Source organism: Marmota flaviventris, chromosome 3 (assembly GCF_047511675.1).
Source record: "Marmota flaviventris isolate mMarFla1 chromosome 3, mMarFla1.hap1, whole genome shotgun sequence".
Lineage (NCBI taxonomy): Eukaryota > Metazoa > Chordata > Mammalia > Rodentia > Sciuridae > Marmota > Marmota flaviventris.
This window is the reverse complement of record NC_092500.1, coordinates 89100509-89118537: the sequence shown is the minus strand read 5'-3', so window position 1 is coordinate 89118537 and position 18029 is coordinate 89100509. Positions and strand designations below refer to the sequence as shown.

The following is an 18029-nucleotide window of genomic DNA, read 5'->3' as shown; positions in this document are numbered from 1 at the left end:
AATTTATTTATAGATATATTTCTAACACAAAATTGGCCCCTTATTATATAAGAAATCTTAAGTTACACATTTTTATATTTTGAACTTAAACATTTTACTTATGATTTAGCTTGGGAGCATATTTAACCAAGTTCTTATTTATTTAGCCAAAATGTATTCTAATAGACCAGATCCATTTTTGACTGTAAAATGTCAAAGTAGGGATATAGTTTAAAAAAGCTTACAGTTTCATTTCCCTGAAATAGAGATGTAGCTGTAACTTACTTGCTAATATTATTTATATTGATGCCTTATTCTTTTTGAATTATAGATATTTTTATAACCTGATGAAATCATTTACATTATTCAGCTTAAAATATCACTCACTTGTAGTGATGAGCCTGTGTCAGTTTAATAGTGCCATCAAAAAGTTACATCAAAAGTAAAAAATATACTTAAGTATACCAATGCATAAAGACTGTAAGAAAGCCAGATGAATTTATTGTCAGTTATTTTGTATTTGTAAAATTTTGCATAAAAATTATTTGTATTTCTTGTTTTATATTGTAAAATTATAATTCTTTTAAAATATTTTTTAGTTATACATGGGTATAATATCTTTATTTTGTTTATTTATTTTTATGTGGTGCTGAGGATTGAACCCAGTGCCTCAAATGTGCGAGGCAAGCACTCTACTAATGAGCCACAACCCCAGCCCCAGTAAAATTATATAATTCTTGATTCCTAATTATTGAAAGGTCTCAAATTCTCAAATCTTCACAAAGATAAGCTCTAAAAATAGTTTTCTCTATCATATAAAGTATCAGTGAAATTGTTGTTAAAATAAACTATTAACTACAAAAATAATGATGTGTACATGCATAAACAGTTATTGTTGTGGAAAATTCGTAATAGTTATTTCAGGCGTCATCAATTTTTCTTTTCTTAGCCCCTGTATTCTTAGAACCAGACTGTTGAAGCATGTTTGTGGACTTCTGGAAGTTACCTGAAGTTTTTCCTTTCCCCTTTTTATCAGCTTGTTCAGAATGATAAGCTTCAGATGTCTCAACCTACAAAAAATAACAAAGCAAGCACCCTGGTAAAAATTCAGCTTTTCAGTTTCTCATGAGATTAATAATCTCAAAATATTCTTTATGTATCCGTTAGCTTATTCTTCATCCAGGAGTCTAGTTTTCACCTCCAAAATTCTCCTCAATCTGAGCCTAATCTAAAGAGGCCATGTTGTCTGAAAACAAACCTGAAGAAAACTGGTGGTGTCCTGAGACATGGTGGTTCCTGGCATGCTTTTGCAGGCTTGACAGTATTGGGTTTGTAACTCTGGAGTAGCATAGACAGATTTCTTAACCATTGCTGATCACAACCAGTATCAGGAGGGAAGTGGGCCTCCAAAATTAGACTTCAAAATGGAATTCACATTCCAAAGGTTGGAAACTCCTAATCTATGTTGGGTAATCTAAATTATTCTACTTAATATCTCCACAGAAAATAAAGTTACACTCTCTCTCTTCCAAACTCAGAATCTAAGAAAAAAATGATTTTTCTCTTCTTGTGTTCACCAGAACCCAGGAGAGAAATGCAGAAAAACATCCCATAAGCTTTCATATATTTTTAAGCACATAAAGTAGCCAGTCAGTTACCTTGAAATCGCTCTGTGTGCGCTTCTTTACTTGCATAGTAATAACATGTGCTTCACTGTTCAGAAGATTAGCTTTAGGTCCTATTTTCAAGTACGATATGGTAGCATAAGCTGTAAAACTATAGTCTTCTCTGCAGAAGATAAAGGCCAATAATCAGAAAATTTCACAGGAATCACAAACTGAAATTTTTTAAAGAAATAACTACAATTTTAAATAACTATGAAATAATAAAAATACTTCTAATACTTATAAAAATACAGTAGCACAATTATACTATATGAGCACAAATATAATCTTTATAAAAAACAGTTTTGCACTTTTTTGACTTACACTGTCAATCAAGGTTTGAGTTTGTTCATTAGGTAAATTGTTTTCTATAGCATTTTAAAGTTGACATGAATAACTACAAAGCCATTTATTCTATTATAATTAAAAAAACATAAAGATAACATGAAAGGACAAGAAATGGGTGTGTATATACTTAAGATACTGCTGTAGAAGAAAGTGTGCAATGATTTTCTCCAGGTCTTCACGAGGAAGTACAGGAGCAACCACACCCGCTACTCTCAGTTTTGATGCACCCTTTCCCATCCAAGAATCAATCAGTTTAAGTGGAGTGAGTTTTTCATTCAGTTCTTCTGCCTGTTTCAGGATCTTAATTAGATCTCTACAGTACTCTGTTATATTCTTTTTTTCAAATGCTACAATGAAAGAGACATGGTTATAGCTAATTGGAATTTCAAAACGAGAGCAAGGATAGGCTATCATAAGTGGTTAAACTGGTTTAAAATTAGTTATCAATGTGAGCCACTCTTAAACATTATTATTATTATTATTGTTTACTGTGTTCTAAATTAAGATGAGGCTGTTCCTCAAGTCTCTATTACTAGACCAACATATTGTAGGATTTATAGTAATGTAAAGAAAATACCCTGGTTATCAGCAGGCTAGCGGTACTCTAGAAAGCATAAAGTGTCCACCAGACAGTTATTAAAAGGTATATGTTATAGGAAAGTCTGATCCTCATACTTACTTATCTGATTCGTGTTCATTAAGCCAAATTCTAAAAACTAATATGGGTTCCTATGCCAAAAATGTCCTGGACAAATATTCCCAACTGTTAAGAGGCTGGCACTCTAAAATATCATATTTTTGTTAACTTGGTCAGTTTAAGATAATCTAATAAACTCATAAATAACTTTCTTTAGCTGCAAAGTTAAAAGTGCAGTGACTTCCACCCAAGGCATCAGAACTAAATGAGGCTCTGTATGAAGAACTAATTAGTTTAGCTTTTCAAGAACAACATATACATACATACACAATGAAAAAAGACACCACTAAGTTAGTGTCTTACTGAGTAGTTCATCATTTTGCTAAAATCTGTTTGCACTATATTTTCTTCCCAGTGACTACAAAATGTTAGAGATTATCATAGGGTTAGCTCATTCTTTTTTTTTTTTTAAGTGTGTGTGTGTGTGTGTGTGTGTGTGTGTGTGTGTTGCTGGGGATTGAACCCAGAGCCTTGTACAAGCAAGGCAGGCCCTCTTATCAACTGACCTATGTCCCCAGCCCATACCTCTTTCAAATATACAGTATTTCTATTTAGAAGAATCAAATTTTACCTTATTTTTAAAAAATTTCACGTCCTATACTTATATTGCTATATTGTGCATATTTACCTACTTCAAGACATTATTTTTGAATCTGGAAAATTCTAGTCATAACTTGTTTTATCTTTTTAATCCATTGGGGGTCTAATACTTTCCTTACTTAATCCTAGCTGTATACATTAGCCTACAAAGGTTTAAAAATACACACTTACAAATGTCTTTACAGCAGTTATCACACATTTTATTACATGCTTCTGAATTCCACACTTCATCGAAATGTTGAGCTATCAATACACGGCGACATCTGCAAACAAATTCAGAGGTATAGATTATTAAATGATCTAATAATAAAGTTTTTAAAAATTACTATTTCAGGATCCTTTTTGGTTCATAAGCATGGTGACTAAGTGTCTGCACTGTCCTGAGATGTGCCTCCCTTTAAAACTGTGACACTGGTACAGTACCTTTCTTACATTAAAAAAAAAAGAGAGAGAGAAATCACTACACTTCAGAGTATAGTTACCTATTCTATTATTCTTGCATTTCTACAAATTAGAAATCTATCACGGGTCTCACTGGGTCAAATTGAAAGTGTCAACAGAGCTGCATTTCTTCTGGAAGCTCTAGGTGAAAACTTATACCCTTGCTTTTCCAGTTTCTAGAGGCTGCCTGGCCCCTTCCTCCATCTTCAAAGCCAGCAATAGTGGGTTGAATCCTTCTCATATCACATCAATCTGACCTCTCTGCTTAACTCTTCCACTTTGAAGGCCCTTTGTGGTTACACTAGACCTACCCATATGATCTAAACTAATCCCTATTCCCCTTTGTCATGTAAGGGAAGACATGAGTTGTAGCGATTAGGACAAGGCCATCGATGGGGGACCACTTTGCCTACTACATATTTTATGCTTTTTTTCATTATGTTCTTGAACATAATGTTTAAGAAGTTATCTGTTTGGTTTTGAGATCAGTATTTTAGGACTATTGGGAAAATGTTCTTGACAGAAAAGTAGTTACTTATATTTTAAATTATCGATGTTTTAGTCTAAACCTCAAAATACGTCATGAAAGTCTGAGAAATCTTCATTTTCTTATTTCTCTTAATTAGATTACTATAGCGTACATTTGAGAGAAAATGCTATATTCTATCACCGTTGGGTTACTATTCTCCATTTCAACATTTTTGAGCCCTTCTGTGTGCAGTAAAAGTACAAAGAGGATAAAGATCTAGAGGCCATCAGGAAACTATATGGTCTAACTAAATTTACCCTAAATAGATTTATATTTATTTCATAATGTGAAACATGACCTTGTCCTCAATTATTTCCTTTGCACATTGGGTGGTAGAATGGCCCACGTTACTGAGTTTCGCTCTCAAAATACCAGTCATACATCTGTTTTTTTTTTCTTTCTTTCTTCCCCCACCCCAGGGGGGATAGGTACCAGGGATTGAACCCAGGGGTGTTTACTGGTGAGCCACATCACAGTCCTTTTTTATTTTTTTATTTTGAGACAGGGTCACGCTAAATTGCTTAGAGCCCTGCTAAATTGCTGAGGCTGGCTTTGAACCTTCAACCCTACTACTGTAACCTGCTGACCACTGGGATTACAGGCATGTACCACCATGCCTGGCCAATACACCTTTTCAAAATTATTACAGCATGTAGCTGTTACACCACACTGCCAAAGGAAAAAGGCTTCAATTCATTGTCAATGTGTATCAAAATCTTCAGTTAAACAATTAATTTAGATAGAGCATCTTTCTTGAATTAATAAAAATCATTAGAAGTTTGATACACTGGTTCCTGCCTCCAAATATCTGCTTCTACAGATTTGGGTATTAATACCAATTTACTTAGTAAGTATTCAAATAATATTGTACAATTTAATATCATGCTTTTCTTTAATAGTTTTAAAACAGACATGTAACTTACTTGCTTATGTTTTGGCAGTATGACACCATCTCATAAAGCTTCTGTTGTCCCACATTTTCCATGACCACCATTGAACTTACTCTGAATATATCTCCAAAGCCATAATACAAAATGCAGTCTGCTCTCATGTCATCTCGACCTGTAGTTTGAGAAATCCGTGAGATTGCATGATTACTTATTTTAAAAACACACATGAAAAAATGATAAATATGTAAAATAGGCTGGCAAAGTTTTAAACTACATCTAGAGATTTTAGAGATGTAAAAATTATTTTTAACAGCTACTCTCAAGTTTTTTTAAAAAAATCACTAAAAAGACTTAACAACAATCATATTAAGTTAAAAATGTGCCCTTAAATGACCTAGTTGAGTCAAGAGGAAATGATGAGTATCAGATTATCTTGGTACACACAAGAAACGATTCTTAACACCCCAATAGGATATAAGTAACATGTTCCCTATGAAAATAAATCTGCTAAAAAGACTGTTCTAAAAGTATTACCTGATAAAGATTAAAAATACAGAATCATTAAATGTGTATGATGTGTCTTCTAGAAAAGTATTCTAAAAATAACTTCTAGTTGTAAGTTCTACATACCTGCACGTCCACTCTCTTGGTAATAATTTTCCATGGATTTGCTCATTGAATGATGAATAACAAACCTCACATCTGGTTTATCAATTCCCATTCCAAATGCAACTGTTGCCACTACTACCTAAAATGTTTTAACATGTCTATCAGTTAAGTCAAGTTTAAATATTTTAAATTAGGCTTCTATTGAAAATATAATCTTAACCTGAAGTTCATTGGCTGACCATCTTGTGTGAACCTTGGTCTTATCTTCTGGTTCCATATTGGCATGGTAAGAACCTGCATGAATTCCCAAATTCTGCAAACTAACCGTTACCTGTTCAGAGTCTTTCTGAGAAAAACAGTATATGATTCCTACAACAAAATATAAAATATGATCATGTATTAGACATACATAAATAGTACCTTCCTCAGAGACCATTTTCAAAACACACACAAGCCACTAATTAATACAATACACAGGTGGAAAAAATTCCAAGGCCCTAAGAATATATTTATTGACTTTTGTGTATAATGCAAGATTTGATCACCAGCCTTCTCTAAAGCAGAAATGAGCCCTGAGCTAGAGCTACCAGTTTTAGTTACCATTACCTGTTTTCTCTCTCCACCCGTATCTCCTACTACATAATATTTCTCACACTGATGCCCCACAGTTCCATAAAATGTTAGTAAGTATCTGGGGGTCTGGGTGTGGGGGTGGGGGATTCACATGATTTTGAGGAACAATGCATTCCACAAAGTTAAATAGGCTCTCTACCTTCAGGGCTGGTCAGAGCTTCCAGTGTGCTGACATAACCCCCTATTAACCCTCCAAGAAGGATAAATAACCACAGCCTTTCTCTAACTTACTTGACCCTGGAACTCCTTTTACCCAGGACACACATTACCATCTCCTGAAAATCTAGACAACAGTTTTAAAATGCTCCTTTTAAACAAACTCTTTGCTTCAATATCATTTGCCTAGTCATCAATTCTGGAATGCATATACACATACTCTCAATTTCATCTCTGCCTAAACTATTAAATATGTACTATTTATTTCTTTAATGTGTTCTTTAGACACATTATTTTGTAACTCTTTAGACATCAACACTTAACCCTTTATTTTGTATGTAGTACTTATTATCTAAAGTCTATGCCACTGAATTAATATTGTCATTAGGTGCATTCTAAAGCAATTAAGTATTAATAACCATAATAATTCAGGCAGTTCTGACTGATAATCTGTGACATACACAAAGGTCTTAGCATGTTTCCAGAGTCACCAAGTGAATTAATTTTATCACAACAGTTTCAAGTATCTTCTGCCACATGCTAATATATTTAGTAATTAATCAGTATAATTACCAGGATACTATTACTTTTTGAAAGTCCCCAAAGTTTTACTTGCTTTTATATTACCTGATTGTCCTTTGTATCTCCCATTGATGAGCTTTACAATATCCTCAATAAAATCTTCAGTGTTTGAAGGCTTTTGCCGAACCTAGAAAAAAATTATCTTATTAAAAAGTTAAAGAGAAGTACCATCCAAGTAGCCATTTACTCACAACTTTTGAAGTCCAATTCTTTCATGAGCATAGTAGTTTTTTTCCATTACTCTTTTACTTGTTTCATAAGCCATATGACTTATTTCTGCCACCTCCCAGACTCTCTTGATTCTAACTATTTAATTTGCTAGAGATGAGGAGACCTTTTTATTTTCTAATGCTATTTTTATGAAAACATACACCACAAATAAATAACTATTCAGTTAAAACAGAAGAAAGATTGTATCTGTTCCTAAAAGGGTTAGAAAGAAAGGAAGGACAGCAACTGGGTTATTTTATTTTCAGTATGTAGTAAATAAACTCTAAATGGGGGTACTGGCAAATCTCTAATATTTCTATTGTTTAGTAATTAATTTCCATAAAGATGTCAGGTCCATGATCTCATTTCTCTCTCCATCCTTGTACAAGAAAAAATGTAAACAACTTGAACAAATACATGACTTCTTATTTAAAAGATTATACAGCACCAGAGATATGTGAATAAGATACCAATTAATGAATCTGCTTCTAATTATCTACTGATGTTAAACCTTTTTGTATTTTTAAACTGTTGCTCATGTAAATAAAAACAGACACAATGAAAAAGCATAATTTCTCTGCTATAATTCTTCACAAAAGTAATAAATTGACAAAAGTCACATACCTCATAGTAAAGATTTGGACGATTAAAAGAAGCTGTAAAAGTAAAACACTTTTCAACACACAAAATTTTCTGAGCATCTTTCAAAACATGATTTGTTGCAGTTGCAGTCAGCCCAATTAGTGATGTATTAGGAAACTGTCGCTTCAAGATACCAAGTGCCTTATAATCTGAAAAAGATAAATAAAGTGCCCTTCTTTCTATCCTCAAAGGATTAGAGTAAATTATACCCTCAACTTTATGTAGATAATCAATGACTCATATAATTTTATTTCATAGCTATCTATAACATTAAATTTGCTATTGCCTACTATTCTTCTTTTATAGGTAGATTTTTTTACACTTTTCTTCAGAAACACTGTTGTTGGACATAGGCAGAACTCCACTGAAGAGAAAGAAACCAAACATTCCATCAACTATGCATTGATCTACAACTGCTGAACAAAAGACTCATGAGATAGTGGAAATAGCCATAGTATTTGGTTCTGTTACTATCAACAAAAGATAAAAGAAACCACTGGTCAAAACTTTTCTACCATCTACTTCATCCAAAAGTGGCAAAAAAAAGTGGTGAAGGCACTGCTTGCAACAGAACCTATTTCAGGGAAACCATTCTGGACTCATACTTATCATACATATCTAAATCCCTACGTAAGAGATCCTTCATTTCCCTCAGTACTCAAAATATGTGGTAACTGCTAAGATAGACGGTAACTATGAACACATGGAGGAGGAAACAACTTCTTGTGATGTTGTGCAGATTTCAAGGAGATAACATTTGAGTTGGGTCATGAAGAACAGACAGAAGTTTGCTTAACAGGGAAGAACAACAGCAAGCAGAGGACACAGCACGTATAATGTAAATGCATTGGCATGAAGTCACTCAGCATGTTCAGAAAACAGCAAGCATTTCAGTGGGGCTACACCACAGGGTGTTGTGCTGGATGATTTGCCCAATCCATTAGGTAGGGATTCTGTGTTCCAGAATTCCTTCTATGTAGCGTTCTAAATTAGAGCTGACCTAAAAGAGGAACTTGTGTAAGACTTGGGAAGCGAAGTGAACTAGTTGCCATTACTCTTTGAAGGTCTTTCCACGCAGAGAGGACCATGGATAGATGCAGAAGTGCCCAAAGAGCATAAATAAGACTTAAATTTCAGAATTATTCTTTAGTGGCAATGCCAAGGATAGGCTAGAGCAGAAAAGACTTAAGAGAGGGAAACCAGTTAAAAAATGACAGTAATAGGCAAGAAAACAAATAATAGAGAATATGAAATAAGCCATGACACTATAGATAAATCAGAAAGAAAAAAACATAAGGGAAATATATCAACTCAACCCTCACAGATCCTTGTGACTATTAGGACATGGAGGGGGCAGAAGTTGGGGAAGGACAGGGGATGAGTCCTGTTAATCAATTCATCAACAGATAAAAGTTGGCCAGTAAATCTCTAAGCACTAGAAATAAAGTGGTAAGCAAGACATACAGTTATAATCCAAGGGAAAAACCCACACAATATAAGGAATAAAGCACAAAATATGCTATTATCAGAGTGATATCTACCCATAGTGATAAGCCCAATAGAGTTGAAGCTGAAAGAGTGAGAGAGGAAAACTAGCAAATCAGGTAGACATATAGGAAATAAATCATATATTGCCTAACAGGCCCAAATAAAGAACTCTGAATTTTATTCTAAGTACAGAAAAGTTGCTGAGCAGTTTAGGTGCAAATTAACATGATTTGATATATATCTGGGAAAGATCAAAATTTGGTTGCTATATAGAAAACAAACTATACAAGGGTTTAGTTTAAAATCAGAGTATCTCATTGGGCTATTGGAGTACCGAGGTTGCCCCTGAGAAACTGGTGGTCTGGGTAGATTAAAGGCATCTTTAAGTGAAAACGTCTTAGGGACCCTCAAGGAACTGATGAAGTTAAGTGTGCCATCATTAATGAATGCTGTTCAAAACAACATGGCTTCCCTAGCTCTCAGCAATCTGGATGTAGCACTATTCCAGTTGACCTACCACTTAAAGATTCCCTGTACTACTGTATGTACTGTTTTAATGTGAAAGTGGATAATCAGCAAATGATAGTGGATTTCAGTGTCTATGCTGTGTGGTGGAGTCACACTTGTATAGTGGAAACCAGCCCAAGCTACAAAAGTTGTGGTGGAACAGAATCCATTATTAGGGTTTGGTGCTATAGCAATTGCTATATTGTGATTAGGATTTGCAGGAGTGTATTTTGAAAAAGTCTTGAAGACTTCAGACACTTCCCTTTGAGTGAGAAACATTCAAATGTATGTATTTATCAGGAATTGCTATGACATTACTTGGTGGCAACTTGTAAAATGCAGCTAAAATTTTTAAAAAAAGGATTTTCTTTCTATGGTTACACATATTATGTCTGGTTTGTCATCTTTCTGGCAAGTGTTGGAGGTCTCTATACTTCTGCTGTGGTCAAGTACAAAGACATCATGAAAGGCTTTTCTGCAGCAGCCTCCATTGACAATTTCTACCACTGCTTCAGTCACACAGCTTGGGTTACAGATTACCTTTGCTCTGGGTATGCTCTGAAGGGGTATACCCTTCTTGTGTGTGTTTCCATCTATCTCTATGGACTACCTAGCAAGACACGACACATCCAACAAGGAGAAACAGCTTCAAAAGACAGAATCATTGAAGTGTGATTTGAGCCTCAAGAGAGATTTATACTATGACTAAATCATTTGCATTAAACTAGAGCCTTAAGTCAATCTTGGATGGTAGCTTAAATAGAAAACAAAATGAATAATATAGCACAAGAATCAAGAAGAAAGTTATGAGTGAACTAATATAAAGACTTAATTTGGGCCTTTCTGGGGTTGAGCTGTATTGTTTTAGAATAAAGGAATTTTATTACTGTACATATAAATCGTGTATATAAAAAGTATGGAGATGGCATGGTATTAAAATCATGTGAAGCTACAATATTCAAGTAACAAGTTGTGGGACAATGTTTGAGGGTTAAAGTGCCAAAGCCATTCCTATACTAATCATTCTCTTGTTGAGGTACCAGGGGAGAAGAATGGCCCTTCCTTGTTCTCCAAATCATATACCATATCATGTTCTAGCAGTAGTAAAGACCTAACTCTTTTCTTATAAAAGAGGCAGAAACCACACTGGCTGGTTCAGAAACAAACCGAATGTGTAACTTCTCAAATAGAATCTATTTCATAACTCACACAATGATTTCTGAGTGGTGACTAAGTACTCCTTAATGCTGCATTTGTGCCATCCATTGACTGGTTCATATTTCTTTGCTCTTAGATGATGTACTTTTTTTTCAAAAAAAAAAAAGACTTCTAATATATAAAGTATGGCTAAATGTTGGGCTCTCAAAAAAAAAAAACCTGAAAACAAAGCCTAGTTAAGAGAGTTATTACAATAAACCAGTGGAAAGAAACCTACTTGGACTTAAAAGATAACAACACAAACAAAGAGAAATAGATACATTTGAAACTCACTTTAGAGGTAGAGCTACCAGGACATGGTGGGTTAATCTGCAGAGGTAAGATAAGACAAAGATGATGTGTCACCATGAAGTTATTTTTCTCAGCTCCAACCCTAACCTTCCATACCCTTCCTTTTGATGCAGGGGTAGGAACTACACATTACATGCCAGCTTTGTCAGGTGGTCTGACAGGACAGACCACCAGCTGTTTGCTTCCTGTGGGCTTGCTCGTGTTCCCATAAATGTCACTGCAGGAGCACTGTCTGTCCTCAGAAGCAGCTGAATACAGTTGGCAGTATTTCCAACCTTTAATGAAGCATCTTTATGAATCCACTGCACTTCTGCCACTGCCAAAATTCCAGCACCAAGGAACTATTCCTCCTTAGAGGTCCAAGGGCCAATTCCACAAGGCCCCTCCTCTAAGTTTCTAAATTCTATTACTTATATTACTTTTATTCCTATTCTCTAGTCCTATGGATGGTAGTTGTTTCTTTCAGTTTTTATTTCTATGATATCAAGTTCTTTATTTTTTGAGTTATCTATTTAATCACCTTTTACATAGTTAACAATTCTTCATATAAAATTCTCTGTGTTCAAATAACAATGGTTCCTGTCTCCTGGTTGGACCCTGAATGATATGCACAGTCAGCCCTCTGTATCAGTGAATTCTATATCCAAACTAACTGTAGTTCAAAAACATTTGAAAAAACGTTTGTATCTGTATTGAACAAACACAGACTTTTTTTATCATTATTCCCTGAACAATACAGTATAACAATTATTTATATAGCATTTACATGCTATTAGGTATTATAAATAGAGATGATCTAAAGTATACAGGATGATGTATATAGTTTATGTACAAAGACCATACCACTTTTTATTCAAGGGACTTGAGTATGTGTGGATTTTGAAATCTGTGAGAATCCTGAAACCTCTATAACTGCTAAAATTTTGCTTGAACTAATATGTGTTTGAATGAGTTTTTGGAAATGAAAGACTGAAAGGGAAATTATATAAGAAGAAGAGTTGGAAGGAGCAAAGGCAGCCCAGAGAGGAGAGGAGAAAAAAAATCAAAAGTTCTTGGTGAGGACATCTAGAAGAACAAATACTGATTCCCAGTTGCAAAATAGAAGGAAAATGAGCAGTTCTTTGAAGTGGAATTTAGTGTTGGTCCTCTAATTAACATTCACATTTCCAACAAACAACTAGGAATATAAATTTGAAATTTAAAAGTAAGATAATTAGATGTGGGAATAATTGATTATAGCATGGCAGCCAGTCTGTGAGACAATATTAGTCATGATAATACAAATGCAATGGTAAAAATCCTTAAGTGCTCAGACTGCTCAGGTTGAAAACATAGAACAAGAGTAATAGATCAGATACCTTCAGTGGCTGTCAGATAAGAAATGTGTGGAGTAATATGGTTAAGATAGAAGGGTTCTTAGTAAAATAAAGAGTATATATCCTGCCTATGGTATTTAAATCAATGTTTTAAAAAAAAACAATGCCCAAAATAATCCATAAACTAGACAAGTCTTCAATCCACGAGTTCACTATCCCTGGAGAAATGTAAAAAAACAGTAAAGATTCCTAGGGAACACTAATGTTTAAGGAAGGAACAAAGAAAGAACAAAAGGAATAAAAACAGGAAGAAATTCAAGGGTGTAACATTACAGAAACAAGGGAGGAGAAAGCAGCAAGGCGAGAGGTGAAGACAGTGAATAGTAGTGAACTTAAGTGGGAAGAGGAATGAAGACCAGACTGCCAGATTAAGCCACTGGAAGCAGAGTCTGCTGACCTGATTCAGTACAGTGGTGGTGGCACTGTATTCCTTTAAAAAGGAATAAAGGTGAGAAATGGAGATGGTGAGTGATGGGGAAGGAAATGCAGAAATAGAATACATAAGTGTTGATATCTTAGAAAGGTCAGCAGGGTGTTTGAGCTTCTGTTTTTGTTTTCAGGATGGGATCAGTGAGACTGCAAGTGCAGGAGTGAGGAAATTGATAGAAAACAATCTTCAGAAGGCAGGAAAGGATGAAGTGGGAGTGTCCACAGTTACTTCATAAAAGAACTCGTCTTTTTTTTTTTTTTTTTTTTTTTGCCTAAAAGAGGAAAAGAAATAAATACCAATGTTTGGAAGGAGAAGAAAGAGATGTTCATATTTGACGGCACCTATTTTCTGGGAAGTAGGAGGCATCTACTGGGTATGGGTCAGGCCTAAAGGGAAAGTTAGTGATAGGAAAAACTTGCTGGATGCAATGTATAAAGGAGCTGAAATAGGGACAAGTAAAAGGATAGCTAAGCATGATAAAAGGCTGAACTGGAGTGGAAATTAATGCAGCTATTTAATTTTTTTTTTCTTCTGATAATGTTTAGCATCAAACAGCAGGAATAGGGAAAGCAGAGTCTGCCAAGCCATCTCCATCTGGCATGGGCCTGAGTAGGCTGGTAAAATGGCCAAGCAATTCAGGAAAAATACAAAAGGCAAGTGGCAACAGGAATCTGAATGGGGGAAAGTGTGATCATGCAGGGATGGATGGAAGCCATGAACAAATAAGTAGGAATTAAAAGAAACCTGGGAGGTCCCTCTGAGTATGAAAAGCCTAGAGAGATGATTTATAGATTCAATTGGTGGAGTGAAGATAAGAGTTACTAAATATATACTAAAATATCTCATCAGACTTTGGCAGTGAAAAGTTAGGTAGGATGTTAAAGACACCCAAATGATAACAAAAGAAGACAACTTTGAAGTGGATTTAAATTCCTCATCAAATGTGAGGGAGTACTAGGAGATCATAAATTCCACAGAGATATATAATATTGACTAATAAAAACATGTTTCAAAAGATAATTGGACTAAATATTGCAGTGATAAATAAGGAGATTAAAGACTCTGCCTCTTGGCCTCCTCACATTAATGCAAGGACAAATGGGTAATAACTACCCGACAGGATAATGTTAATGGAAGAAGAGATTTTCACCATGTCAAGCTAAGTTAGAATATGGTCCATAATATCAAGGGGTTTCAAGGTAAAACCTACATACCAGGTCTGAAATCATGTCCCCATTGACTACAGCAGTGAACTTCATCCACAGCGATTCGAGTAAATCTCCTTGCTTCATAGGCTTTCTCTAGTCTTGACATAAACATTTTGCTTTTTGCAATTTTCTCCGGAGTCACATAAATTAGCTTTAACTTGGAGTTTTTATTTACCATTTCAGCATGAACCCATTTCACATGCTCCTATTAAAAGGTAAAATAACCACAATTATAGTAGAATTAAGTTAACAGACTGCAATACCAACTGGAAAATTAAGACATTCATCACTCAAAAGCAACAGCCTGGGGCTTTTCTAGGAGCAGATGTTTGGTTCATTAAAATTGAAACCACATCACTATACTAAATCATGGCAGCTGTGCAAACAGCATTTTAGTGATTTACTTACATCCACATTGTTGATGGTAAAAGAATAACCTCACTTGGCCAAAAAAAAAAAAAGAATGAAAATACATGAAAAGATTCTGCAATAAAGAACATTTATTCTATAATCCAAGTTACTCCAGAGGTTGAGGCAGGAGGATCACAAGCTTGGTGCCACCCTGGGTGATTTAGCAAGATCCTGTCTCAAAATAAAAAGGGCTGGCTGGGTATACAGCTCAGTGATATAGTGCTTACCTAGCATAAATTGAGGCCCTGGGTTTAATACCCAGTATTTGGGGAATAGAGGGTGGGCCAGCATTTATTATATGAAGGTATAATTCTAAATTGTTCATAATATATCCTGAAATGTGAGTCAAATGCCACAGCTGCAATTAAAACATGTGTTTTGTTAATCTTAACATCATATTAATAATCACTTTATATATCTGTGAACAAAGTTTATTGATTAACTATTCTGGGGATGCTATTAAACCTTTGAGCTCTTTATTTAAACATATAGACCGCTAGGTTTTACACAGTATTAATCATTAAATTATTGTTTTCTAAAATAAAATTATAAATAATAAAACAAAATTAAAAGGTAACAGTTATTAGTACCTTAGTGTTGATATTATTTTACACACTATTTAGCACTTTAGAGTTTATTTTTTCCTTCTAACCTAATGAGAACCAATAAAATAATTATTAAAAGATGATGGCAAATGGGAAAGGAAGAGACAGTCAAAACTGCTTTCATTGTCTGAGCAAAGAAGCAGTTTGTTAAATCCTGCAGTTATTCTAGGATGTGTCCTCTTTTTTTTTTAATTACTCCAACTTTTCAAGCAATATCGATATGGCATGACTTTATAATTTTCTGCAACTTTCTAAGCTACTTTCTATTACTAATACTTTTTTTTTCAGTTTAAAGGAAGTATAATATTAAAGACAATTTCACCCAGATTCATTCTGCTGAAAGAGAAAACAGAATAAGAGCTTAAATAGAGCAAAAAATGGAAAAACTAAGGGAACACAGTTTTTGGAGATACTGATGATTACAGGTCTGGGCAGGAAACAAACAAAATGAAAATGAATTATCTTACTGTGAAAGAAATCAAGGATTTCATGGGGTCAAATAAAAAGATCCAGGAGCCATCTTAAATGGCTCTCACTGGCCAAAGACAAGACTACTTCAGCGTAAAGAGATAATAGGCCAGGTGTGCTGATGCACGCCTGTAAATCCTGTGGCCCAGGAGGCTGAGGCAGGAGGATCAAGAGTTCAAAGCCAGCCTCAGCAACTTAGAAAAGCCCTAAGAAACTCAGTGAGACCCTGTCTCTGAATTAAATACAAAAAAGGCTGGGAATGTGTCTCAGTGGTTAAGTGTAATCCTTGGTACCAAAAAAAAAGATAATAACTATGGATTGAAATACATTAAATACATAAAAAATTCATAATATACTTGGGGAGGAAAAATGAAAAAAAAACTTGTTAATAAGCTGTGGAGCATGCTAGAAAATAAAAATCTTAACTGCAAAGTGGCAAAGAAAGGAAAAGAATCAAGCATTTTAATGTGCAAAGAGTTAATGAGTAAAAAGTTCTTGTTTATACAAAAATTCCAGTTAATGTATGAACAAGAAATGGTAAAATTAAAATATCACCATTGTGTCACTCCTTAATGAAATAAGCACTCTCGCCTTGCTGCTTTTGGTTCCTTGGGTAAATTATTTAGGTAGTTGAAAAATCAGGTTAATTTGCCATCATCAGTGGCTGCCAAAATCATTAGATGAAAGCTAAAAATGACAGATCAGGAAGATATACCTGAACCTACTGATCAAGCTTAGCATCCCTAAAGATAACCAGGTATTATGGGTACCTCCTGAGTGATACTACAGGCAGGCATATGCTTCCAAAAACAAGTTCAAATATAATCAAGCTAATCATGCTTTTAGATCTAACTAAAAGAAACAAGTTAAACAACATCACAAGAATGCAATCAGGAAAATCCAGAATGTAGAAAACTACAGGCAAATTAACCTGATTTTTCAACTACCTAAATAATTTACCCAAGGAACCAAAAAAGAGATAAGGTAAATCTTATATGTCAACCAAATATAATACAATACAATACAAGAATGTTATCTGGGCCATAACTTTTTTAAAAAAATGAAATATAATGAGACAATTGACTATTTTTAGTTGATGATTTTTAAGGAACTGATAGCATTTTTCCCCACTTGGGGAAAGCAAGAACACAGTCTTCCACTAGCACAAATTATGCAGTCATGTTTCCCACATTTGGGGAAATCACAGGAGTCGGCACATCCAGAGTACAATGGATAGGCCTCAACCTGGGAAAATCACCTTAATGACCAGGCTATCTCCCCTGCCAGGTAAATATCCTCAGGCCTTTTTATTTTAAGACAGAGTCTCTCTAAATTGATTAGGACCTGGCAAAGTTGCTGAGGCTGGCTTTGAACTTGCAACCCTCCTGCCTCAGCCTTCCCAGCCACTGGGATTATAGGCATCACCAAGCCCAGCTCAGATTTTTTAGATATGAAGGTAGCATTGCACTTACACATCTTTTTGAAGTTAGAGATACATATTGAAGATTTTACATTAAAATATGAGGCCTGGTAGGAATGGAACCACCATATAACCCAGCTATACCATACTCCTCAGTATTTTTCCAAAAGAATTAAAGTCATCATACTTTAATATATGATTCATGCATACCCACATTTATAGGCAGCACAATTCACAATAGCCAAACTATGGAATAAGCCTAGGTGTTCAGCAACTGAAGAATGAATACAGAAAATATATACATACATAAAGACAAATTATGGCATTTTCAGGAAAACTAATAGAACTAGAGATCATTGTTAAGTGAAACAAGTCAAACTCAGAAGGTTAAGGGTCATATGTTTGCTCTCATATGTGGAAGCTAGAGAGGAAAAAGGGGGGAAAAAGATGAGAGTAAATCTCATGAAAAATCAAAGGGAGATCAGTACAGGAAAGACACAAGGGTGGAAGGTAGGGAGAGAGAGAGAGAGGGAGGGGGAAGTGCTAAAGGAGTGATATTTGCCAAATTATATTGTTATATTGAGTGCTGTATGCAAATACAAATAAATATGTAAAAACAAATCCCAT

At 34.7% G+C, this 18029-nt stretch overlaps 1 protein-coding gene, 2 non-coding genes and 1 pseudogene across 3 annotated transcripts in view; 2 read left to right on the top strand and 2 right to left on the bottom strand.

The window, feature by feature from the left end:
- Positions 1-69: 69 nt before the first annotated feature.
- Positions 70-18029, bottom strand: part of Recql (RecQ like helicase) — a 35793-nt gene continuing 17833 nt past the window's right edge. The window contains exons 6-15 of the mRNA XM_027934154.2: positions 14505-14703; positions 7963-8129; positions 7174-7255; positions 5978-6126; positions 5779-5896; positions 5182-5320; positions 3460-3551; positions 2119-2338; positions 1638-1767; positions 70-1049 (exon numbers count right to left, since the gene is read on the bottom strand). Of these exons, the coding sequence (XP_027789955.2) occupies positions 900-1049; positions 1638-1767; positions 2119-2338; positions 3460-3551; positions 5182-5320; positions 5779-5896; positions 5978-6126; positions 7174-7255; positions 7963-8129; positions 14505-14703 (1446 nt within the window). The 3' untranslated portion in view covers positions 70-899. The remainder of the gene's footprint in view (positions 1050-1637; positions 1768-2118; positions 2339-3459; positions 3552-5181; positions 5321-5778; positions 5897-5977; positions 6127-7173; positions 7256-7962; positions 8130-14504; positions 14704-18029) is intronic.
- Positions 3624-3721, top strand: LOC114091768 (small nucleolar RNA U13). The gene has a single exon (XR_003582549.1). It is a non-coding gene; the product is annotated as a small nucleolar RNA U13 (small nucleolar RNA).
- On the top strand, positions 9917-10650 carry LOC114091749 (CMP-sialic acid transporter pseudogene; annotated as a pseudogene).
- On the bottom strand, positions 17114-17277 carry LOC114091765 (U1 spliceosomal RNA). The gene has a single exon (XR_003582546.1). It is a non-coding gene; the product is annotated as a U1 spliceosomal RNA (small nuclear RNA).